This window comes from Hermetia illucens, chromosome 7 (genome assembly GCF_905115235.1).
Source record: "Hermetia illucens chromosome 7, iHerIll2.2.curated.20191125, whole genome shotgun sequence".
NCBI classification, from domain to species: domain Eukaryota; kingdom Metazoa; phylum Arthropoda; class Insecta; order Diptera; family Stratiomyidae; genus Hermetia; species Hermetia illucens.
The window spans coordinates 12936608-12962117 of record NC_051855.1 but is presented as its reverse complement, the minus strand read 5'-3'; the positions used below and the strand labels follow the sequence as shown (position 1 = coordinate 12962117).

General features: G+C 45.9%; 1 protein-coding gene across 1 annotated transcript; it reads left to right on the top strand.

The window, feature by feature from the left end:
• The first annotated feature begins 1877 nt into the window (after window positions 1–1877).
• LOC119660772 (plexin-B) lies at window positions 1878–25510 on the top strand. Its single transcript, XM_038069540.1, has 12 exons — window positions 1878–4487; window positions 12033–12209; window positions 12282–12407; window positions 12473–13075; window positions 13135–13338; window positions 13402–15330; window positions 15383–15516; window positions 15580–16268; window positions 16332–16912; window positions 16975–17157; window positions 17810–17933; window positions 23916–25510. The coding sequence occupies exons 1-11, from the start codon at window positions 3228–3230 to the stop codon at window positions 17915–17917; spliced, it is 5994 nt and encodes a 1997-aa protein (XP_037925468.1). The 5' UTR covers window positions 1878–3227; the 3' UTR covers window positions 17918–17933; window positions 23916–25510.

The window sequence follows — 25510 nt, the reverse complement described above, 5'->3', positions numbered from 1 at the left end:
GCCTCTATGCCAGTTCCCTGAGACCTGACCTATGCTTAGGTGATCCTGCAATTCACGGACGAATGAGCGGTCGCTCGGGGCAACGCGGTCTACTAACACCGGATCAATACACACTATCCGACCAGGGTCCCGAAGGGGCTGGCTCCTGATACACATCACAACTACCATCTTGATAGAGCTAGGCTGACATCACCGCATAGACATCGACAGAGAGCTGTCGACGGCTCCGGGGACTCCCAGTGTGTCCCGACGTGGACATTTGTGGTTCGCTCTTCACCGAGAGGATTTCTCAAGGCTGCTATCTAGGACGCAGGGGTACTGCCAACTAGGGGGTCAGAACCGCTTACTCGGGCACCTCGGGGACGTCATATCCCGCGTCGTAAGCGACCCCTGAGGGGTCCTATCCCGGGAAAACTGCGTCACTTATAGGTTTTGTCTGTAGTCGAAGGTCGGGGCTGCGATAAAGGCATTCGATGCCGCCTTTAAAGTCTCGTGTCCTAAGTACAGCAAAAAGACACTGCCACCGTGCTGAAGATCTCTCCAGCCTCAGGAAGCTGACCAGAGAAATCTTCAACCACTGCTACAGGCAAAAATATTGGCAGCCATACAAGGACTGAAGTACAAGCCGGCCATGAGGACCGCCAAGAGCTGGTCTTGGTCGGGCTATTGTCAAAACATCGAAAGCGCCAGTGAATCCGCGAGGCTCAGTAAGATCCTGTCCAAGGAACATGAGAGCCCTTCCTTTTCTAGTGAAACCTTGGAGCTGTTGGTTCAAACGAACTGTGAGTTAGAAGCTTGCTTGGAGGGTTTGCGGCCACCCCAGCTATGCGAGACTATCAAATCGGTAATTACCGAGGATAAGATCGGCTTGCCTATAAACAGCTAGGAACATAGAGGGGAATGTGCGGGCTGACGGGTTGGCCAGGCGAGGCTCTGCTCTTGGCAGCCCTTCGGTGAATACAGTCGGTGTTTCGCTGGCGGCTGTCGGGGGCTGAGCCTACTCGCACTACCTAGCAACCGCGGGCTAAGATGGCGAAGGCTTACAAGCTGTGCCAAATCAAGGAGAATTTGGCCTGCTTATATCACGAGAACTCCTGTGCCAAGCGCCTACAAATGCATTCAAGATTACGGCGGTCTGTACGGGGCACTGGCCCATAGGGGACCATGCCGCTAGGGTCGGCATACCCTACAATTCGAATTGCCGAAGTTGCAGAGAAGAAGGGGAAACCCTCATGCATTTTCTCTGCAATTGCCCAGCTCTAGTTAGAGTCAGGCTACGGAGACTGGGTAAACCATTATTTGGGGACCTCAGAGAGATTCTCAGCTGCAGAGTGCGAAAGGTGTTTTCCTTCGTGAATGCTACGGGCTGGCTTTGAAGATCCCAGCTGGCTAGACGCTCCCTGCTTTCATAACAGCAGTCACGGGCTTAGGAGTTTGTGTGATCAAAACGGCGCACCACAGCGCTAATTGGGCTCCCCGGAGCGGCCACTGATACCTACCTAGCTACGCCTGGGAATACCTGGTCTATGCAGAGGATCCATTTCCCTATATTATTATTTGTGGTTATTATTATCTTGGCCTATTTATGTTAAATGAATTTAACATAGTTAGGTTTGCCCCAATCGCTCTAAGAATTCGATGCAACATTTTTGCGATATTGTGCGAAATTTTGAAATTAAAGAACAAATAAAATATGGAAAAAATATCTCAAGACGATACACCCCCTTAAGATACTTTTCGAGTAGCTGTCAAAACAAAATCTGGCACAATTTTACAGTCCACATTGTAACATGTAAACGTATCCATATCCACACATTCCCATTGGAACTTATCCTATATGATTTCTCTCACAACACCGCCATCTTAAGATGCACCCTTCTACTTGAAATGTCAAAGATGGCGCCGATTTGTTGTTCTGTCCGTGTACAGCGACTAGTGTTCAATATTTGGAATTTTAAGTGTATTTTTGTCTCGGCCGAGTAATTTTTTACCGAAATCATAACAATTTACTTTGCCATTAATCATTTTATACGTTCGATTATATGAAATCCGCGACGGTATCACGGAAAATTAGTTTCAAACATTTCAGTGTAAGTGGAAGTGAAGAGTGCAATCGTCGTCAGTGGGGAAAAAATTTGGTCATATTTTTGTCATCATATATGAGTCGGGATTCTTGAAAACCACTCACTCTCCGTCTCATGGGACTTTTTGTATGGTTCGTGTGTTGCTTGATGCGTGTGCGTAGACAATCCCGAATATGAAATGCATAATATGAAATGGCAACAAATGGATATAAAAATGTGAATGAGAAAATTCAAATGTGAAAAAGATATTTGATATGGTCACAAAAAGTGGCATAGAGGACATATTCCCATTAGGATATGTGTAAATGATAATCCGCGAGTGTATTTTAGTGTCCAATCCTGTTTGGCCGCGTATGTTTTTATGATATTCTGTGACACCTCAACCCCAGGCATCATCCAACCAAGGGACGCATTGCATTTTGCAAACAGAAAATCACAAGGAAATCATGCGGATATCCTGCGGCAAGTCATCAAAAACGTTCCTTAGTAGTTAGTTTCCTTGAAAATCAGTCGTTTTTGTTTTTATTGTGCGTGGTCAAGCGCTTGCGGTCAACATCTTGTCAGATTACCCACAAAGCCTAAGTCAAGTCCAATTTCAATCGTGCTCCGTTTGCAACTATGAAGTGTTCTGGCTCGTCACGCTTTCCTGAGTATTTTCACCGCTTTCGCGAAGGATATCGTATGAATTGTACTTAAAAAAAGTGCATAGACTCCGTGGAATTGCGAGCAATACAGAAGAGCAGCAGTAGAAGCTGTGATTGTGAAAGGGGGGCAGCGGCGACGCTAGTAATCAAAGAAAAGTCCTCGCAGCCCCGTTTAATGGACTGGACTCCACCGTCCGATGCACTACGAATAAACGCCACAGAATATAAGCATCGTAAACTGGAACACAAGCAATTCCGGCGAGCCCAGAACACTCCATCACCGATACTGCGGGTTACAGTCACTTACCTGGCCTAATCGAATCTCTCTCCTCGACTAAGGCGTATTTTTGTAGTTTTAAATAGCAATTAACTGACAAGTATTCGTTTAAATATTGCTCACAATTGGCTGCCTGCCACTGTTCTCGCCGCTACAACAACAATTCCTCTTCTCCGATCTTCGACTGCTCAATATCAAAATCAAAGAAAAGATTTCAACGAAATGATGTCCGTCCTTTTACGATCAACATCAACCACGTCCTCCGAACGTTGCCATTACGCTATTTTCGTTGCCATAGTTATCCTCCTAGCCATCGTACCATATTCAAACTCATCACAGTCGGTGCCAAGCTCTCTAGACATTGTCGCGCAATACACACTGCCCGGCTCGTCGGTCCCTTCCTTTACAAAAGGACCCGGTTCTGGATCAAATGTCACTACAACGACCAATCTGTCGTCCAGAGCCTACTTCACCCATTTGGCCTACGACAGCAAGCGATCGGTACTGTATGCGGGGGCGACGAATCGTATCATTCAATTGGATGAAAACCTCCTAGTGCTGGCCCATGCCGTGACCGGGCCGAAACACGACAGTCCGCAATGCCATGCGGCCGGTTGCCCGGAAGAGGTGGAGACCTCGCAAACAAACAATCACAACAAGATTCTGATCGTCAACCAAGTAGGGGACACCCTCATCGCCTGCGGAAGCATCCACCAAGGTGCCTGTGAAATGTACAACTTAACAAAGTTCCCAGATAACCCAAAGTTCATTGGGATCGCATTGGCAGCTAACGACGAGCACCACTCAACCTACGCCTTCATCGGTCCCTCGAAATACAACGCATGGCACACGTCTGACGTCCTCTACGTGGGGACCACATTCACCACCGTGGGCGACTATCGTCACGACGTTCCCGCCATATCCAGCCGGAAGCTGGACGACCTAAGCTTCGCCGAATTCTCCATACAACAGTCAATTATCAACATCGACGTCAAGTACCGCGATCAATTCCTCGTCGATTACGTTTACGGCTTCAACTCATCCGAGTACGCGTACTTTATGATCGTCCAGAAGAAATCACATCTCGCCGAGGAAGCAGGCTATGTTACGCGATTGGCCAGGATCTGTATAAGTGATTCGAACTACGACAGTTACACAGAGATCACAATACAATGTCTCGCCACTCACTCCAATGTTGATTATAATATTCTGCGAGACGCAAAGATAACACAGGCAGGACAAAAATTGGGCCAACAACTTGATATAAAACGCGATGACTATGTCCTTGTTGCAGCTTTCTCGCCGTCCAAAGAGATTACAAATCAACCGGAACCCAAGTCGGCAATATGCGTGTATAGCTTGAAGGAGATTGATGAAGTCTTTGCCGAGAATATTCATATGTGTTTTAATGGGACAATTAAGGATCGTAATTTAGGATATATATCGGGCACAATAAATGATGGAAAATGTCCGCTTGTTGGGGTAGGTTCGCTGAAGTTGTTACTTTTTTTTGTCCTCCTGGTTCGTTGCATATGTTGTGTTATTTTTCAAGGACAATATTTTGGTTTTTATGCTAGGAAATTAAGGAATCGACAAGGTGGAAAACACCCATAAGACCCTCGTTTAAGGATCTCTAAATCATTGTATATCCCTTTTTGATTGCTGGCCGGTAGCAAGGCCGGCGCGTTTATTTCTCTAGACCATAAGCTTGGTCCGTGTGGACCAATGAAGGTCTCGTGGGTTTAACGTGAGTAGGCATAATCCCACACTGGCACAGAGGTACTGGTTTATACTGAGAGCAGGCTCAGCATTCATACCAGTGGATGCAAGGCCTATCGAACACCTCTGCCGCAACTAAAGGGCTCGGAACCCGAGTTGTACAGCGAAATTCCACGCTTGAGCCCCAGCCCCAATCCCGTGAAACTCCCCACAAGGGGGTCAACCGAAAATAACCAGCCCAAGAACACATCCTCCAGGAATTCTCCTGGAGCAAACGCTCTCAGAGGGCCATTCCAAGAACACATCCTCCACGAATTCTCCTGGAGCAAACGCTCTCAGAGGGCCATCCCGGTCCTCATGATAGCAGACAACATCCGCTGAGGCATCGTGCCAAGAGCCACTTCAGATAAGCCTCTTGCAAACTCGGGTCTGATCCCCCTCGAGTACGTGTGGACGGCACTCCCCAACGAGTTGATTGGATTGGGCTCGAAGCGGAGAACCGCAACGAAACCTTTCCACCAATCAACTACCACTCTGCGGGCAATACAACTCGTGTTGAGACGTCACAAGACAACACTAGCACAAAACACACAAAACTGGTGTCTGTCCACCCATCATACGTGTCTGCACGCTAAATGTTGGCACGCTAACTGGAAAGACCGAAGAACTCGCAAGCCCCCTTCGGAAAAGTCGCGTTAACATCTGCGCTCTGCAAAAAACCGGATGGTCTTGTACAAAAAGCTGCGACATTGAACGCGAATGCGGTAAAAATGGCTTAAAATTCTCTATTTTGGTAGTCCACACACTCAATATGGTGTTGGCATTGCCATCTCAGAGGGTTTCCGTGATCATCATATCATATCAGCTTCTTCTTTTTCTTCAGCCTTTGTCTCGTTCACAAGCGGGGTCGGCTCGTCGTGATCGGTTTCACCATTTGGCTCTGTCAAATGCCTGATCAAATCTCGAAGCTTTTAAATCCCCATCCAGCGTATCACACCACCATTGTTTCGGCCTGCCTTTTGGTCGTTTACTATCGACTTCGATGTTCAGACCAATCTTGGCAAGTGAATTTTTGTTATCGCGAATTCCGTGATTATACCATCAAAGACGCCTCTCTCGCAATTTTTCCACGATCCGTCCTGTCGAACTAAGGAATACGGCACCCGTGTTTAAACGCAACACCACGCCGAAACCCGAAGGTCTCTGTTCGCTTGAACGCAACCACAACCCCCATGAAGCTCCCACTATGGGGCCAACCGCAAACAACCGAGCTGAACAACACATACGACAGGAGTTCACATGAAGTATGGGAGTCCAGGGGCCATCTCGGTTCCCATGGTACCAGTACATCCCTGGTGAGGTTTCGTGACCAATTTGCCACTTCAGATGAGTCCCCGTGCAGACTCGGATCTGATCGCCCTGATTAGGCCTTTGGAGCCTTCGCCTACTGCATCATGGCCGGCAAGCCAAAGTGAGTACACAGGGTCTTCCTTTGCCACCACTATGGAGGTTCTCCTCGGCCATTTGGTTTTGGTTCAGCCGACAGGGTTGGCGCCCCGTCTTCCTTCCCGCCCCCTCTGAGCACCCACAATACAATACAACACGAAAGACGTCGCAAGACAACACTAACAGAAGATTGGTGACCAGTCCACCACGGGCAATATGGCCATTCGTCCACCATACTGCGGGTCAAGCAGCATCGAGGAACCCTCTCCTTCGTCGGAAGGCAGCACGTGCCAATACATCAGAGCATTGAAGTGTATCACTGCAAGCAGAGCACTGGCTAAAATCAAAGATACCGTTCACCACGTGAACCCCCTTGTCGTCTAGATTATGGCTGTCATTGTACGCTAGACAGACACAGAGGACATCGAACCAGCCCTTTGAGTCTGTTCCACACAGAGCACAATCCTGACTAGGGGCAAGGTTCCGCGAGAAGAGAATCTCATTCAAGCTACCATGCCCCGTCAGGAGGAAGCTCATTTCAAGCCCGAAGTCCACGACGGAACTTCCTCTGGCAGAGACATTTCTGACGTGCTCATACGTAACCCGATCTTTCCCACATTCGTTCCATTTAAGCTGCCACTTAGATGTTACACTCTCATCTAACACCGTTTTGTCCGCAAGAGGTCCTAGACCTTCCACCTGATCGAAATTTACTAAGTCTGTTTGCAGCAAAGGTACGCCTTTTCTGGTCCTCTAGGCCGTAGCACCCCGGACTACCTCCAGATCGAGAGGAGGAACACCCAACAAGACCTCATACATGGCGTCGGTCGAAACCGTGCGACATACAGGAAGACACGCTACAAACGCCACTCGCTGACAAGCGTAGAACAGTTTCCTGTTCTGTGCCGTTATCGCAAACTCATACAACATAGGGGGCCCGTACGGAGAACATGACATGGATCTAGCAGCTCTCCCGCTTAGACCCCACTCACCTCTCATCACACACCAATTTAGTCGACCGTGGCTTGAGCTCACGTAGGTGCGGTCCCAAGGACACACGCCCCACGACCGTGACTCCCAAGTATGTCACTTTTTTCCGGTATTTCCAACAAACTCCATTCGATTTAACCAAAGACGAACGACATAGGCAGCCTTTCAGCACTATCGCGATGGTTTTATCGGTTGAGCCTGCGACACCGACTTTTAGAGGCCACGCGTTAACGATGCGCATGTACTCAATAGCCCGCTGCTCAAGCTCAAGTCCACTGTTCCCCTCAACAAGAATGTGGAGATCATCCGCGTAGGCAACACATTTAGCTACGGTAGAACACTCACCCAACAGGTTCGATATAATTGAACCTGCGATAGGTCCCTGTGGGCAGCCGCATTCCACATTCATCTACACACACGCTTGTTGACACCTTGAACGAATGCTTTCCAACCATGGAGGTAGCTCTTTCATAGAGTTAATTCCTTGAATCTACAAAGATTCCAAGGACGTACTTGCTATGACAACGAACAACAAAGTTCTTCACATACACTAAGGTGTCGTTGGTAGACCTGCCAGTACGGAAGCAATGCTGTCTGTTAGACACCACATCTGATGTTTTCATCCCCAGGCCCTGGACCGCAATCCTCTCCAGGACTTTGCCAAGGGCTGGGAGAAGAGATGTGGCCCTGTACGACCGAGGATTACTCTTATGCTTCTTAGGTGGCTTCGGGAGCAGAACCACCCTGGCAGCCTTCCAGAATGCAGAGAAATAATCCTCCCGCAAGCAACATTCAAACAGGCACTGGACATGAGATGGGATGGCCCGCCAGATGCCTTTGCACATCTTGCCAGTCATCCCATCCCAGCCAGGTGACTTCCGAGACCCGAACTTCGCCATGCTCTCCCCGATCTCACATCACTTCAGGGGGAGGAATTTCTTCCTCTCCTTCATCGTGACCGCCAGGAGACACCGAGAGCTCGGATCTCGGAAACAGTTTACCCAGCAGAGCACAAAAACGATCACGCTATGTCAGCATAAGTTCACCGTTCACCTTGATGCTGGCTATATCGTGGCTACGTTTCCCACTACATATCCCGTAGACCGTTCCTCAAGGGTCACCACTACGCTCACCGACGAATCGTCTCCAGTTATCTTCCTTAGACTGCCTTAATAGATCTGTATAAGACGAGACAGCACACCTATAGGCGAGCCTAAGTTGGTTAATGCCATCATCAGGATTGACGGCGCGCTCTTTGGAATCTTTTTCTCAGGCAACGGACTTCCCTCCGTTTAATACGAAGAGCATTTGTCCACCACGTGACATGCTTTCGAGCCCTTCGTTCGGGGTTGGTAAGCATGTCATCATTGATGCTACCCCTATGCCACATAGGGGAGAAAGCATTCGCGTCCATACCCAAGGTGAGTGGTGTCCCGCGAACCACCTCATCCAGGGACGCGATATACTGTTCCAGGTCACCTGTGGGCGGACAGTACATGCTCGGACAAAACCACCGTCCTAAAGGCCCCGTGATTGAGACACATACGCCCCATTCATTAGTGAGACTCTCAACACAGACGCAATCTAGACACGTATCATTAATGACGACGGTCGCCTTGACCGACCCCCTAGCTGGTCAGACACTCACACACAGAAATAATAATAAAATCAAAGAATGACTTACCTCTGTCGTTGATTTCCGAGCTGCCCCAAAGCCTATGCCTTGCATTGGCGTCGCAGCTTATCAACAGGTTGGCCTTTTTTATTGCTATGGTGTTCGTCAGAAGTTGTAGTTTTTCTGGTGGAGTTGATCGGTCGTGAGCCATGTAAGCCGAGGAAATATACACGTTCTCTGCCCCCGCCTGCTCGAGGTCGCTGGAACTCACTTCTGGACACAGAAAAACGTGCAGACTCTTCCTCCGCAAGAACACATGCTCTAGGTCTGTCCTGATCAGCGTCTCCTGTCCTATGGAATAAATTAAAATATTTGCTTTGGAGCCCTTTGAGATCGCCTACGACCCAGGGCTCCTGTATTAGTGCGATGTCAATGTCTTCCTCTAGGAGGAAGACAAGCAGATTAGCCGAGACGCACTTCGAGTGTTGTAGATTTATCTGCGTTTGTCAGTCCCCGTTGGACCGACGATCGTCATCTCCTCCAACAGCTCGTTGGCGGCGTCGATTGGATCTAGGTCGTCGTCCGGTTTTGCAGAGCGGAACACTTTTACCTTTGCGTTCCTGACTCCGAATCGCACTTTATAATCGACCTTTTCCAGTGCCGCGAGGCACTTTTCGTTTATACGGAGTAGAAAAATTTGATTGTTTGTCTGGGGTTCCTCCTCCTTGATAACATCCCAGTCGTCCATGGGAATCCTTATTCATGCGGATCTTCGACAACCAGATGCGGGCGACCGGTCTCCAGAGAATCTCGTCGTAAGGGATGACATTGAGGCGTTGCTGATCTTAGCGACGCATGAAACAGGAAAGTCCCCAGAGAATTGGTCCTCGCAAGTTATAATGTGGAACCCACGGACAACCTGAGAAGAATCAAAGCAAGGGATGAATCCGGTGTTTGTCTTCGGTGTCCAGGAGATGCTCAATGACCATCTCCGATTGTCTGGCCTCAACACTGGTCCACACCTAGTTTGTCGTTAGGGGAATTACCATCCGCCAGCGCCACACGTAAGTGGCTCCTGGCCATGTCGGTGAAGGGTTTCGCAATTCGTGGCCCGTCGGCTGACTGTTGCTGCGTACTTTTCTTCAGATGTTGCTTAGCGACTGAGCTCTTGTCCACTCTGCTCCGCTTGTGATCTTGCTCGACCTCGTCGATCGATTGCGTTTCACAATGATTGGCTTCGCCTTGTGCTCGTCTGCCAGGCGTTGGCTATTGTATTTCTCAACAATCGCCTGGTATTTAGAGAGGTCTTTTTCATCCCGCTCGTCGACAGTACCGGTCTCCTTATTCTTAGCAATCTTGCTGAGAATATGCGTGGCCTTTTGGTACTGGCTCTTGAGCGGGGCACCAGTGGACCTCCGCTTCTTAGTCGGTTTCCGGCGACCGACGTTCTTGTGGGATTTCACTTTTGAGGGATCCTCTGACGTCGAGGGTTTCGAGTTAGACTGTCTGGTACTCACTACACCCAGTTTGACGGTACTGGATTCCAGGCTGGAACCCACTAGTCCGTCTACCGCTTCGCTACGCGAGGTCCCTGCTTTTGATTTCAGCATGGTGTTGCGGTTGCCATCGAGTGTACTGCTCTCGACGGGTACTGTCTCCTGGCTGGATTCCTGGCATCACCCCATTTTCTTCTATCGTCGTTTTCTGTATTTTTAAAATTGAGTTCATGTCTTGGTCCTACGAGTAGTCCGGGAAGAATGTTCACCCTGGCTAGCTCGGCCACCAGGGTAAGGGTCTTATTTGACACTGAAGGTGCCCAAGGTATTCAGAGTGGGCATACTAAAGACCAAGCTCCTCATTGGCGACGCAGCACTCGACGTACGCTGTTCCACCCTGGCTTGGGGTCCTATTAGCACCTTCTCCAGTGCAGGGAGGACGATCTCCGGGCTGTTGCTCCGGTCCATTCTTGTTTGTTTTCTATGTAATGTCCTCATTAAATAAATAAATAAATCCCCACCTTCCGAGGAAGATTCCGTTCCTTTGCGTCCGATTTCTCTGGACATTACCGCACTTAGTGGTACAGCTACGTTTATATTCTCATTCCCAAGGCGCTTCATCTTTCTTCGCAGTGCCTTCTTCTGCCACCGGCTTGCCACCTTTCCAGATTCACGCTGTTCGGATCGCTTGGGTCCATTTCCACATACCGGCGTTAAACCAGTAGCGTCCACGTCACCAGCTTGCTTTTCTTCCGCTCCTTCCGGTAAGGGTACAGGAGAAAGTTCTGATAGGCAGGATTGAGCCTATAGTCCCCGCTCCTTATTGGCCGAAGTTCCCTTCTGTCGAGGCTTGCTCTTCCGTTTGCGGGTAGATTTGGGCTGTACTACCGCGGACGAGCCGGCCATAGTCGGATTTTCAGTTTCTCTCAAGTTGATAATTTCCGTACTTTCTGGCTTGCTTGGCCGTAGGCACTAAATTCTAGCTTTTCCACCGAGTCGGAAAGCATGCTTTGTACAGATTTACTCATAGGAGGTGTGAATGTGATGAGGCGTCCAAAATCCTCGCCTCGGCCGCGACATCCTTGCTCATGGTTGCGGGTGGATTTGAGAGTTTGAGATTTTTGCTTCCATATTCATGTTTTGGCTCCTCCATCACGACAGGGTGGTGTCCGAGGAAGAGTAACAAGACGACCCCCTTAACCTCGTTAATCATTAAACCGTGAATAAATCGTCCTGCCATGGGACTCTGTAGGCACTTTCTTTGCACTGTTTCCCACATCCTGATCCCTCTTTCTGGGACCCTGCAGGCACTTTCTTTCCACTGTTTCCACACCTGATCCTTCATTCTGGGAATCGATTGATTATCTTGGAACCAGACTTAAAAGAGATATCTCTGCTTGGTAATCCACGCGGTACTTCGTCAATTTAAATTCGGTTTTGGTACAACTTGAGGGTCCTGGTTTGCCTGGGGGTAAGGCTTTGTTTCCAGTTAGGTGGCGCCGATTGGAGTCTATTCCTCAGAGTACTGATGGAAGAGGTCTGTTTCGGTTGATCTCTTGGATTGGTTACCAGTTTGATATCTGAAAAATTCGAGTCTAGACCAATGATGTCCTTCAGGGTTGGATTCCTAGCATCTCCTAGGTTTTTTCCTGTTCTCTTTCTTGTTAATTCCTGACAAATCAAACCACATCTGCAACGAACCTGATGGATAACTAAGCTTACGAAGAAGTCATTATAAAGTAATTGTATCAAATATTTTAGTCCATCGGCAACATTTTCAATTTCTGTCCTGTTGGATTAAAAATAAGCGGGGTATCGCCTATAACTTCTCATGCATTGTTTCATTTCGCCAATGAATCCATCACATCCATAACGGCAACAACAACCGGTCCCCATTCGTTAGCATTTTTGGGGACAGAACATGGAAGTATTAAAAAGGTAGGCACTATCCTTGAGATTTATGCGAGCTCCAATAAATGATGAAATTTCAAAATTGCTCGTCCTGGCCAGGTTATGATTTCAGGACGAACACCAGGTGAATATGAAGAAATCCAAGTGGATCCTGGCAATAGGATTCTACCTGACTCAATGATGCTTACAAAACATAATTATCTTTATGTACTATCGCGCTCGAAGGTTTGTAGTGTCTTTTTGCTTCCTGATAGTTGGCAGGGTTGAAAGGCTTTTCTTTCCTGTCTTAGATTACGAAACTTCGCGTTGAACACTGTGGGATTTATACAAACTGTTCAAGTTGCTTAGAATCGCGAGATCCTTTCTGCGGATGGTGTTCACTGGAGAAACGCTGCACAATTCGCAGTGCATGTCAAAAGGACACTAGTGCAGCTCGATGGCTGTCTCTCGGTAGCGGACAGCAATGCATTGACTTTGAGTCTGTTTCTCCTGATAAAATACCAATCTCGGAAATTACTACGGTACAGCTTGTGATCAGGACTCTACCGGAACTACCGATGAACGCTAAGTATCGTTGCGTATTCGGGAATTCGACACCAATCGATGCAGATGTTCTCGAGAGTGGACTCTCGTGCATAACGCCACCAATTGAGCAGCGTCCACAAATCGAGCCAACTAAGGATCATGTCCTAGTTCCTTTGTCAGTCCGAAGTTCTGAGACCAATAAGGATTTCGTTTCGCGCTCATTCGCTTTCTTCAATTGTTCGCGACATAATACGTGTAGGAAGTGCGTCAAGAGTCAGTGGGACTGCAATTGGTGCGTTTTCGATAATAAATGCGTCCATAAATTGGAGCATTGTCGAAATTTGGAGAATGTGATCAATAAGGAGAGTGTAAGTTGTCTTTAGGTATTGGAGGCGGAAAATGTTTATTCCTGATTTTCTCTTGTTAGTCGTGTCCGCATATTACGGATAGCTTGAATCCCATTCTGTTGCCTGTGAAAGTACCCAAGGAAATCCGGTTGGAGATTGACAACCTGCCGAAACCCAAGAGTGCGCATACTGGATTTTTGTGCACTGTTCATGTTGAAGGGGCTCAGATGCTCCTGCCTGCGCGTGTGGAAAACAACAAATTCGTCGTTTGTGAGAAAACACCGGTAAGTCTTAGTCTTCCTAAGTTAGTCTCCTAAGTCTCACCTTCTGCTTCCTTATCCACTTAGTATTCGTATGAGGAAAATACAAATGAATATGTAGCAAAAGTCGACGTGAGTTGGAACAGGCAACATTACATTGACACAGCCTCTGTGATCCTCTATAAATGCGACGTGCTTGGCTCCCATCGAGAACATGCGGATTGTAGCCTGTGTGTAACGCGTCATCCTAAATATCAGTGTTCATGGTGCGTGAACTCCTGTGTTTACAATGAGACCTGCTCCATGGATAAGCCCAATGAGTGTCCACGGCCAAGAATTGATATGATCAAGCCACTGAGTGGACCAATTGAAGGTGGAACCTTGGTCACTATCGAGGGCAGTAATCTAGGGATACGTGAAGAAGATGTACGAGGAAGAATCAGCATTGGAAATGTGCCATGTGAACTGGTCAATTATGAGATTTCAGTGAAAATAGAATGCAGAACGGGAGCAGTAAGTCATGAGTTAACTGCGCCAATCAAAGTATCCAATGACGCGGGCTACACGGAATCCAGTGTACAGTTTCAATTCAAGAATATCAAATTAGAAGGACTGCAACCAACTATGGGTCCTAAAAGTGGTGGCACTCAAGTGTCTTTGATTGGAAAGTATCTGAATATTGGGTCGAATATTCGAGCGTATTTGGACGATTATGAGTGCTATATAAACGTGACGCAAGCTTCGAGTAGTCGCCTGACATGTATCACCTCAGGTGCTCACGATCCTAAGCCAATCCGAACTCTGACCTTATTTGTGGATGGCGCAAATAGGACGTATAGCGCGTGCAGTAAATACCAGCGAAATAGCTACGAACTAATGTCCATGGCTTGTAGTATTTATAATTATACAGTGGATCCAAGGATCATGCAAATTAAGCCATTGAAAAGCTTTGCCAGTGGGGGTCGAATGTTGACTGTCCACGGGACACATTTAGATTCCATCCAAAAGCCTGAAATTGAGATATTCTATGAAGGGGAGCGCGTGAACAAGAGTTCTTGCTATGTCATTAGCTCAAATCAAATGGAATGCCCATCGCCTGCGGTTAATGCCCGATTCAATGCCTATAAGAACAGCATGGATCGACCGGCTCTGTATGAGAATCTAAAGAGACGACGACGTAGCATTATCTCCCAAGACGGAAGCAGTTCTGGCTTACTAACAACAGTAGGATATCTATCGATCCCAACCGGTGGTAATGATATCGCCAGCTTAAAGTCACGTGAAACACAGTTAAGTCTGCAGGTCGGCTTCATCATGGATAATGTGCAGACTGTCCGGGATTTGAGCAAATATTTCCAGAACATCAGAAGCACTATTGTCTACGTGGACGATCCGGTTTATTCGCCGTTTCCTGGGGGGATGAAGCTTTACAAGGGCGATACGCTGGTCATTGAGGGTGAAAATTTGAACATTGCTTCGGACGAAACAGATGTGGTTGTAACAATTGGGACGCAACAGTGTAATGTGACCAGTTTAGCGCTAACCCAGCTAGTTTGCACCCCGCCAGAGACTCAACCAGCTCCTACAGATGAAAATAACGTACAAACCAGCACGGATTTACCGCTGGTTGTGGTCCGTGTAGGACGACATTTAACCTTCCCCATTGGATACTTAAAATATGAATTACTTAAACCCTACACATTTTCACATGCAGTTCTCGGGATAGCTGTAGGCATTGTAATTATTGTAGTTCTACTAGTGGTCATTCTGGTAATTTATCGTCGGAAGAGTACCCAAGCTGAACGCGAGTATAAACGTATTCAAATACAAATGGATACCCTGGAAAGCAACGTCAGGTTGGAGTGTAAGCAAGCTTTCGCTGAGCTGCAAACAGATATGACTGACCTGACGGCGGATTTAGAGAGTTCTGGGATACCAACCCTTGATCATGTCAATTATATCATGAAAGTTTTCTTCCCGGGAGTTTCCGATCATCCAGTGTTGAATTCGCCAAAGGTGGGTGGTTTGTCCCTTTTTTAAAGACAGAAATTTATTTGGTCTCTCGCAGTTGAAACAAAATACAGCCAGGACGAACTACGACACGGCCATGATGCAATTCGAGCAGTTGATAAGCAATAAATACTTCGTATTAGCCTTTATTGAAACTCTGGAAGCGCAAAAGTCATTCAATATCCGCGACAAGTAGGTTTTTTTGATTTCTTTTAAATTGCAGTTCCCTTTTTAAGGATTTTTTCTTCAATACAGGGTCAATGTGGCTTCATTGCTGACTATTGTGCTAATGAATAAAATGGAATACGCGACAGAAATTCTGAAATGCCTTTTACTCCGTCTAATTGATAAGTCTGTGATGACAAAATATCCGCAATTGATGTTGCGTCGAACTGAAAGTGTCGTTGAAAAGATGCTAACAAATTACATGGCCATTTGCATGTATGATTACTTAAAAGAATATGCCGGATCCAGTTTATTTTTGCTTTTCAAAGCGATTAAACATCAAATTGAAAAGGGTCTGGTTGATGCAGTTACACACGATGCTCGCTATTCACTATCGGAGGAGCGTTTGCTTCGTGAACAAATTGAACATTCCGTCGTTACCTTACATATCGTTCAAGATGATCTCGACGAGAAGATTCAGTGTAAGGTGTTGGACTGTGATACAATATCTCAGGTTAAATCAAAGATATTGGATGCACTATTTAAGAATACTCCATTCTCAATGCGCCCTTCAGTTCACGAAGTTGATTTAGAGTGGCGTCATGGACGCGGAGGACATTTAACATTGCAAGATGAGGATCTGACCACGAAAACAGTGAATGGCTGGCGAAGACTGAACACCTTGGCACATTACGGGGTTAAAGAGTCAGCTGTTATGTCCCTGATTGCGAGGCAGAATGATAGTTACAACTATAGTAAACAGCAGCCGTTTGCCAATTGTAAGTATACCTGGATTTTGTCGCCTTTTACATGAGTTACTAATGGCTTGGACCTTTCTGCAGTCTATTATATTAACAATTCACAATCACACATCATCATGAATGGAGACCTGGAGTCGGGACTGCAACAGCCTCGTGTATATCATTTAGTGAAACCGCCTATCCTCATGACCGATCATCATTTGAATCTAAAAAACTCAACTGTGTCCTCCTCACATGTTGCTTCCGCAGCTCAGGCTGCGACTGAACGGACACACAAAGCTATCCCAGAGATATTCCTTACCCGTCTCTTAGCCACAAAGGGGACTATCCAGAAATTCGTCGATGATTTCTTCGCTACAATTCTAACAGTTAACGAAGAACTACCGCCGGCAGTTAAATGGCTCTTTGATCTATTAGACGAGGCTGCACGTAGACATAATATAACCGATCCAGAAATCGTGCATGCATGGAAATCAAATAGTTTACCATTGCGATTTTGGGTAAATTTCATAAAAAATCCAGATTTCATTTTTGATATCAATAAAACAACAACCGTGGATGCGTGCCTGAGTGTAATTGCACAAACATTTATGGATGCCTGTTCGACAACAGAACATCGTTTAGGGAAGGATTCACCATCGAATAAGCTGTTATTTGCAAAGGTGGGTGTTACAGGACTATTCCAATTCATTTTAATTGACTTTCCTTATTTTTGCTTGGACAGGACATTCCACAATATAGAGAAATGGTTAAGCAATTCTATCGTGAAGTTGCACAACTGCCGCAAATAAGTGATCAAGAGATGGGAACAGCTATGCAACAGCTTTCCGTACAGCAGACTGATGAGTTTGATACAATTGCAGCGCTGAAAGAACTCTACATATATGTTACAAAATACAGGGATCAGGTAAGCGGAAATACTATTTAAAATAATTAACGTTACTATACGATTGCAGAGATGACTGGCGCTTCGGGTTCACGATCTTTACGTAGTATTTTAGGTTTGAATTTAGCCTCGGTCAAGATTGATCTAGGCCTGTCTTAATAAGGAACTCCAGACATCTCGGTTTTGCGTCGAGGTCCACCAATTCGATGTCCCTAAAAGCTGTTTGGCGCTCTTATCTATACCATTGTTCCATCTCAGGCAGGCTCTGCTTCGTCTTCTTTTTCTGCCATAGATATTGCCCTTATAGACTTTCCGGCCTGCATCATCCTCATCCATACATACACTGAAGATTTGAGTGCTTTAATTACGATTCCCCTCTTTGACACGCCCACCGTAACCTATTGAGCCGGATTTTGTCCACAACCTGACGGTCATGGTATCGCTCATAAATTTCATCGGTATTCCTCGGTCCATCCTCGTGTAGGGGGTCAAAAATTCTTCGCAGGATTCTTCTCTCGTCTTGCCTTCATTGATGTACAGCCCAAGATTTGCCTTACTGAAGACTTGAGTGCTTCAATTACGACTCCCCTCTTTAGATAAGCGATAACTTTAGCAAATAATCTTTGTTTTAAATAATGTTAAACGGTTTTCTTTTCGTCTCTTCTTTTTCCAGATAATGCATACACTTGAATTAGATACAAATTGCAAAAAAATGCATTTAGGTCATAAGTTAGAGAATGTGGCCTGTACATTAGAAGGTGATGAAACATCAGCTTGCTGACATAAAGATTTAAGTGGTAAGTGCTTGTTTTTCGATACTCCAAAGTGCATGTTGTTTTTGTAATGATAATTTACTTAGAATTTATGCTTTTGAACCCTATATTTTTGGCGTTTCCTGCTGCTCCTGGTACTAATTTTGGGTTATGGTCGTAATTTGGGTTATGTTGGCGATGCCTCGCTGCTGGTTCACGCTTGTGTTTATATTTATACTTCATTAATTTATTATAACATTATTATGCTTTTGCGTACAATCAGTATTTGTAATAATAATCCAGTCTTCGTTGCTTTTCCATAATTTGAGCGTTCTTGGAAAAAATACTTGTAGCTTTTTATCACATCACAAATAGTGATAGGTTGGCTGACATTTTGTGATACTATTTTCGTTGAAACAAAATATTGGACCTGATTTTCGTTAGATGGTTTCCATTAAGCTTTATTCACTCAGAAATTGTTTTTATTGATTATTGTTGGGCATATTTAAACTACTTGACGGGATGGTCAGCGAATGAATGACCGTGATTCCGTACCTCTTAATTTTCCGCACAAAATTTCTTTTGAATCTTCGATACTTCAAGCTGGATATGCGTTCCAGTGATAACGTATGCGCTATTGAACTTGCCTGTGAACAGTTTTTGTGAATTTCGCGTTTATTTCTGTGTATCTAAGTGGACAAATTATAATTTTATCTTCTGACTTCCTACGGGCAGCAGTGAAGGTTGGTTCGACTCCTATTCGTATTTTTGCTTACTAACTATAAGTGAAGGGGTCAGAATTTGATTCTGGACTTATTCGCTTTTCGCACTCCTAGCAAGAACGAGGACGATTTTCATATAATCCATACTCATCGGAATTTAAGCGTTTAATCCTCCAACGTGGAAGTGTTCTTATAGCTCGGTGATATCGTGTATAGCCAGCCAGCTTGGCGCGTCTGGTGAGAGCGTCGGTGTCCAATCTTCAGGGCGGAATTGGAAAGGGGTAGCGTGCGAATGGGATGATCCGCATTTTACAAGTTAACATGTACCGGAGTGCAATCGCTCACCAGCTGCTAGCACAGTTTGGTGCGAAAATAAATGCTGATCTAGTGCTGATTAGCGAGCAATACCAAAACAAGGACCCGTCCTCATGGCATTTCGACTTACGGGCACCGTTGCCATCTGAGTTCGGGGCGACGTTCGAGTTCGTTTTCTTGCCGATGCCGGACTTTCGGCACCAGCTTGATGCTCTGGAGGCGGTAATTTTAATGTCAGGGCCCTTGAGTGGGGCATGCCTCAGTCAGACTCCAAAGGGAAACGGATTCTGGAAATAGCGGCGAAAATCAGGCCCGTAGTTTTAAACACCGGATCCACACCAACGTTTCGGCGCCCAGGCTGTAAAGGAAGCATTCCTGACATCAGTTTTGCGTCGGAATCTCTGGCATCATCGGTGGACGGGAGGCGAGTCCTAGAAGACTTCTCGGCAAGTGATCATCAGTACATTGCGTTCGAAGTGGTTGACGCTACTTGCCTGCGAGCACCAACGCGACGCTCCCCCTGCGTGTGAAATGTCGCGATGGTGAACATCGGGAAGTTCATCGAAGCTCTTGGAGCAGGCAGAGCCGCGCTGGAGGACGCTCCGGGGGTGGTAGCGTCGCAGCTGACATCGTAGTAAATTCCGTGACAAGCCTTCTATGTACGGGTGGACGGCCGAAATTGCCGACCTACGGAGGGAGGGACCGGATGGTAAGGGGTTCCATGAACTAACAATTCCCTTTCTCCCTTCCCCTCTCGTTGGTAAAAGGGATTTCCCCATTTGAAGGCTCCCAAAGTCGGGAGGGCGGTTCCACGCCAGTTTTCTGATGACAGGGAGGTGTTTAGTTGGTGGTCCGACTGCGTACTGTTGTGGGAGTCCAACACTTTGGCCGTACACGCATTTACCTACCCTACACCCACAAAAAAAATAGCCAGCGGCCGAGAGACCCGCCGTTCGATTCTCGCTGGCTCTGACTTTTCTTCTTTTTTCGCTTTTTGAAAACTGGTAATTTTGCAAGCGCGTGGAAAATATATTCATAATATTTCAGACTATTCCCCGGAGCGGTCTTATAATACATTTTAGGCTACCTGATTTCTTTCTACATTTTTTTAACCTACGGATCTTTACGTTACATCATTAGTACTATGGCGTCGTTTTCGGCAATCTACGACGTTCGCTGCGCTATTTGTAATGAACCTGAATCAATCCGCTTAAAAGTCGTTAACTGCTATGGGTACTGTGGTAAATCTTATCACACTAAATGTCTTGGCATTTCCGCCGCTTTCCTCGACATTCGTGCAAAGTTTGCTTGGAATGTGTCCTAATGCTGTAACAGTTGTTGTGACACTACGGTCTCTGATGCGATCCAGCTTTTGCATCAGCCCTCAGTGGCGTTAGCGGCGATGCAGCAAGCAGTTGCGGCGATCCAGCAAGCAGTGGGAACGGTCAACTCCTATTTACTGCATCTGGTGCATCCCCAGGCTTACTTCCTCTATCCGAACGGTTCCCAAGACGCGACTCGGGGACGAGCTCAAGGCAATGGTAACGACCCTGGCCGACGCGGTCACAAAACTCGCAACGACGGTTGGTTCTTTGCGTTCGGGAAGTAAACCTCGATCGCAATCATGGTCGAGGTCTGCTTTCCGAAAAGAGTAGATAGTCACACGTCGGGATCCTTACCGGCCCCGACGATTTGCTGGTACCATCGTAAATACCGAGTTCACAGTCCCCGCCGCGGTCGATTATACGGCAATGACCGAGGCATAAAGTAACGACGCAGAGCTCCAGAGCCTGAAGGCAAACTCCAAATGCAAGTTCAATGAGCTTTCTATTTTCGGCTCAAGCTATTTACTCTGTCAGACCTCAGATAAGGAACCCAGGCCGTTCATTTCGGCGGATTTTTGCAGGGAAGTATTTGACGCAATAAACGATCTTGGGCAAGCAGGCATCAGGACGACGAACTGGTTAGTCACTGAAAAATACTTCTGGCCGTCCATGAACAAGGACATAAACTCTTGGTCCAGACTGTGCATCGTATGCGAGAAGTGCAAAATCAACAAGAACGTACGTAGATGTATTCCCTAGGTCGACCAAGCGCTTACGCACCATCCATCTCGGCATCATTGGCCCTTTTCGAGACTCGCACGAAACTTTGACTGTCATTGGGGCGCAATTATGTGCTGAGGCCCTCTGTCGAAAGTGGATCCCGCGATTTGGGGTTTCAGTCTTAATCATCACGGACCAGGGAATGCAATTCGAGTCGACTCTTTTCTCGGAGTTAGGCAAGCTCCTTGGCTTCAAAAGGGCATAGGACTAATTCCATCCACATTCCAATGGCATGCTGACCGATGATCCGCTGTGGTCGCGGTACTTGCTTTTCGTCCTCCTCGGCCTCCGAACAGCCCACCGAGATGAGTTCACGGCCAGCAGCGCGAAGATGGTGTTTTTTTGGAGTAGGGTAGGTGAATGCGTTTACGCACAGAGTGTTGGACTCCCGCAACAATACGCTATCGACCAGGCGCGACTCTTCAGGAATATCGAGTCTCAGCAGACTATCATAGGAAGCGTTTCAGAGGTACGGCCCTAGGATGGATCCCTGTGCTACTCCCGACGTGATTTCAATCCTTTTTTGGCCCTCTAGCGTCTCACAGAGTAGGGAACGGTCTTTCAGATAATCCCTTAATATCCGCAAGAGATAGCTTGACATGTGAAATGAGCTTTCTAATGTGCCTAGCATATCTGTCCATCTTACGGAATTGAAGGCATTTCTGATATCAAGCGTTATGAGGAGCACGAGATCGAGATCGGTGACTGAATGGCTCGGCTCGATGAACCGCACCTATGACCTCCATGATAGCATCCACTGTTGATCTCTCTGGTCTGAACCCGAACTGCTTTGGGGATAAGTCCTCGGCAGCGCGGATCGCTTGAGCGAGTCTACTCCTGATGAGCTTCTCGAGCACTTTCCCGGCCGTGTCAAGGATACATAGCGGTCGGTATGCAGACGCGAGCACCGAATCTCCTTTTCCCCTTGCTGATGAGCTGATGAGTCTGGCCACCTTCCAGCGGCAAGGAAAAATGCCCCCCTTCAAGCAAGCGTTGAACGCCCCAAGCAGCAATTCTGGCCGTTGGCGGAACACCAGTTTGTAAACTTCCGCCAGGATGTTATGAGGACCTGGCGCCTTCCTGTTTTTCATAGTTAGAACCGCTTTTTCTAACTCTCTCATTGTGAAAGGGGGGGGGGGGCAATCCACGACGCTTTTACTTTCATAGTGAGAACCGCTTCTTCGAGCTCTCTCATTGTGAAAAGGGGGCAATCCTCGACGCTTTTCGTGCTATTGACATCAACCTATAGAGGATGTCTGGGGATCAATCAACGCAGAATGCGGTCCATCTGGTCGGTACTTAGTATGCAGGGCTTCTGCGGAGCCCCGATTTTTCGGATGACAAGTTTATAGCCAAGTCCCCACGGGTCCCCATTCATCTCGTTGACAAGGTTTGCTTTTATTTATAGCGCTGCGGAGTCTCGTTTTTGCTGATCTATACTGTGCCTTTACGGCGCATCTCTCTTCATTAGTTGTAAACGTTGTGCCAAACGGCGGAGCTTATGACACTCCTTCCGTAGGCCGGCGATTTCTGCCACCCACCAGTACAGAAGGCTTGTCTCGCCTGGGGCCCCTCCGGGGCATGGAAGCCTTACACACCGTCGTTATCAGGTTCATCACTGAATTTACGACAATGTCAGCTGTAACACTACGACCCCTCGGAGCGCCCTCCGGTGCGGCCCTGCTTGCTCCAAGAGCTTCGATGAACTTCCCGACATTCCACAGGCGCGAAGACGGTGTACGGGGAGAATTTACGCCTCCCCGCCGACCCTGTGCTGAATATCAGGGCAGGGTTAAGCGACTTTGGAATGCTGCGTCTGCTTAGTATCACGGCTTCGAAGCTGCCACCCACTCCACCTTCCCGACACGGGATAACGAAGGTCAAAGCCCCCAGGGACCACGAGATCTGTTCACAGGTCCTCATTAGGGTGGGCGCTCCTCGGAGGCCACTGCAACCACCATACGAGGGCCCCTTTAGAGTTCTGCAGCGAGACGAACACTCATTCAAGCTCGACGTTCGATGCGGGCCCAAGTGGGTCTCCTTGTTGAGGTTGAAAGCGTTCGACGATTCTTTTATTTATTAGAGAAAAGGCTTCCTCAAATTATTATTATAGGATTACTTTGGGAATATCACGGCAATATACTCTTTTGATCGACTTGTTGGTGTACGAAAATTATAGAAGTCCTGCTGGATAGCCTCTGAGGGTCGTATTCCATCGTTTTGGCGGTTCTGGGTCTGCTCTACGATGAGCATGTTCTCAGAGGAGGAGTCGTTGGTATCTTTGGAGCTGTGCGTCCTTGTTCTGGGGTGTGAGAAGTTCCATTTTTTTTTAAGTTTGTGTGGTGCGCGGGGTAGATTATCTTTGGCTGCAACCACCATATGAGGGCCCTTTTAGAGTTCAGAAGCGAGGCTAGCACTTGTTCAAGCTCGACGTTTTGGCGGTTCTATGGCTGCTCTGCGATGAACATGTTCTTAGAGAAGGAGTCGTTTGTATCTTTGGAGCTGTACGTTCTTGTTCTGAGGCGTGAGAAGTTCCATTTTTTTTTAAGTTTGTGTGGTAATTCAGATATTAGCGATTGACTCTGGTATCATGGGCGGAAACCTTCGAATTTCTACTTGCTGCTGGCTAATTTCGAGTATATTCTAACATTGATTGTTTAAGCATTTCATCTATTAACCCGTATTTTGTTTTGTAAATATTTTTTGATTCATAATATCATGCTTGAAACATGCTTGGTTTGCTTAAGTTGTATTATCTTTGCACGTGTTTTCTTCTGAGTTTACTGATCAGTTTTGGAACGTTTGTCATGCTCATAAGTATTATAGATGGCCATGGTAATGATGGTAGAATAAATGATTTGAAGATTTCCACTCTACACTTGCAGATCCCTTTAAAGACGACGGCGGCAGCCATAATTGCGTTGATATCATTGCAGTAAAGCAGTTGATTGTGACTGAACTTAAATGCCTACTATTATTATCGTACTAAGAGAACTGAAAGAGAACTGATCTTAATGGTCCCCGATGATTGCTGTCATTAATTGTAGTAGTGATATTGTGTAATTGTAGCAGTAACAATGTTGCAAGAAAAAAGAAAAAAAGAAAAACAAAACCTACAAAGCGATGACGACATTTAATAATAATGATAAGAAGAAAAATTCTGTTCAAAAAAAGTTCCATTTTGGTCACATTCCTTGATCTTACATGTTTGTGTTTTGCTTGTACATAACATGGTACATTCTTCATCCTCTTTTTCTCTCCCTTTTTTTTTTTATACTTCACAAAAGTCCACATTTAGTTGTAGTAACTCCTCGGTGCAGAGAATATCCATGACATTTTTAATCAATGTTCCGGGAATGTCCGATATCATTGCAGTAGCAGTTTTCACTCCCTATTTTTCCGCCCCTCATGTTATTTAGTTGTTTTTTTGTTTTTCAGCCCATTAGTAATTTAAATACAAAAGAAAATCGGTTATTCATAGAAGGATTGAAAACGGTTTACAGATTCTAGAATGGGGTGTGTAACGCTCCTCTGACAAGTTCTCAATTTTTCATACTTCCAATTGTGATATTTTATACTATTTTCCAATTTTTTTATATGAATAAGGTTAACTTTATGGTAATTTTTAAGTTAGTCGCTACTCTGTTTTGTATGGAAAACAATCCTGCCAATTTCCCCTTTCGAAAGTTAAGACACTTTTCTTTTTCCTCCACTAATTCCCCCAATTAACCCATTTTGCCTTTTCTTTCACGATAATTTTTGAACAGAATTTCTAACGAATCTCTTAATGTTCGATTTCGGTGCGTTAAATGAAGAAAAATCCTCTTAATTTCATTTTTTTTAGCAGTAAGTTAAGAAATGATGAAAAACAAAAAAATGATATTAGTTTTTAGGTGAAAACAGAACAGTATAACATAAAAAGGTAATTTTAAAGTATGTAAGGAATGTATAAGAATTATATATATAGAAGGAAAAAAAAAATGGAACGCATTTATTAACAAGCACATATGACTACTTAGTAAAAGGAAAAGAAAACATCAATCCGAGACAGAAGGAGCGAAAGTATTTTTTTTGTAAGTTATCTACGAGTATACACTATTATTTACATGCCTTCCTTAAGCCTTACAACGATTCTGTTCTTATTCCTTCGAATAAATGACATCAAATCGCGGAAAACTCTGCTCTCTGCTTCTCCACCTTACTCCTAACTATATTATTTTATAATTTATTTGGTAGCAGAGATATACGTAGATATATTTTACATAATTTCTTCAGATTGTAAATACTGGCCTTTATTTATATAAATATTTAGACGTTTAAATACGAAGAAGTATTCTTTGGGCAGCGTGTATTCAACACTCTCATTTCTATGTTAATAACAAGCGTATAATGCAGGATATTCGTAATGGCAGACAAACCGGACTGAGAAATATTTTACGAATAGAGACATAAGAAAATTACAGAAAAAGTTGATCACAGA

Bases quoted from the DNA above. Each gene is read 5' to 3' on its own strand.
- LOC119660772 (XM_038069540.1), top strand. From the start codon at position 3,228: ATGATGTCCGTCCTTTTACGATCAACATCAACCACGTCCTCCGAACGT. The intron at 12,408-12,472 runs GTTTGTAGTGTC...TTCCTGTCTTAG, and splicing joins ATGTACTATCGCGCTCGAAG to ATTACGAAACTTCGCGTTGA. The intron at 13,076-13,134 runs GTAAGTTGTCTT...TTCTCTTGTTAG, and splicing joins ATGTGATCAATAAGGAGAGT to TCGTGTCCGCATATTACGGA.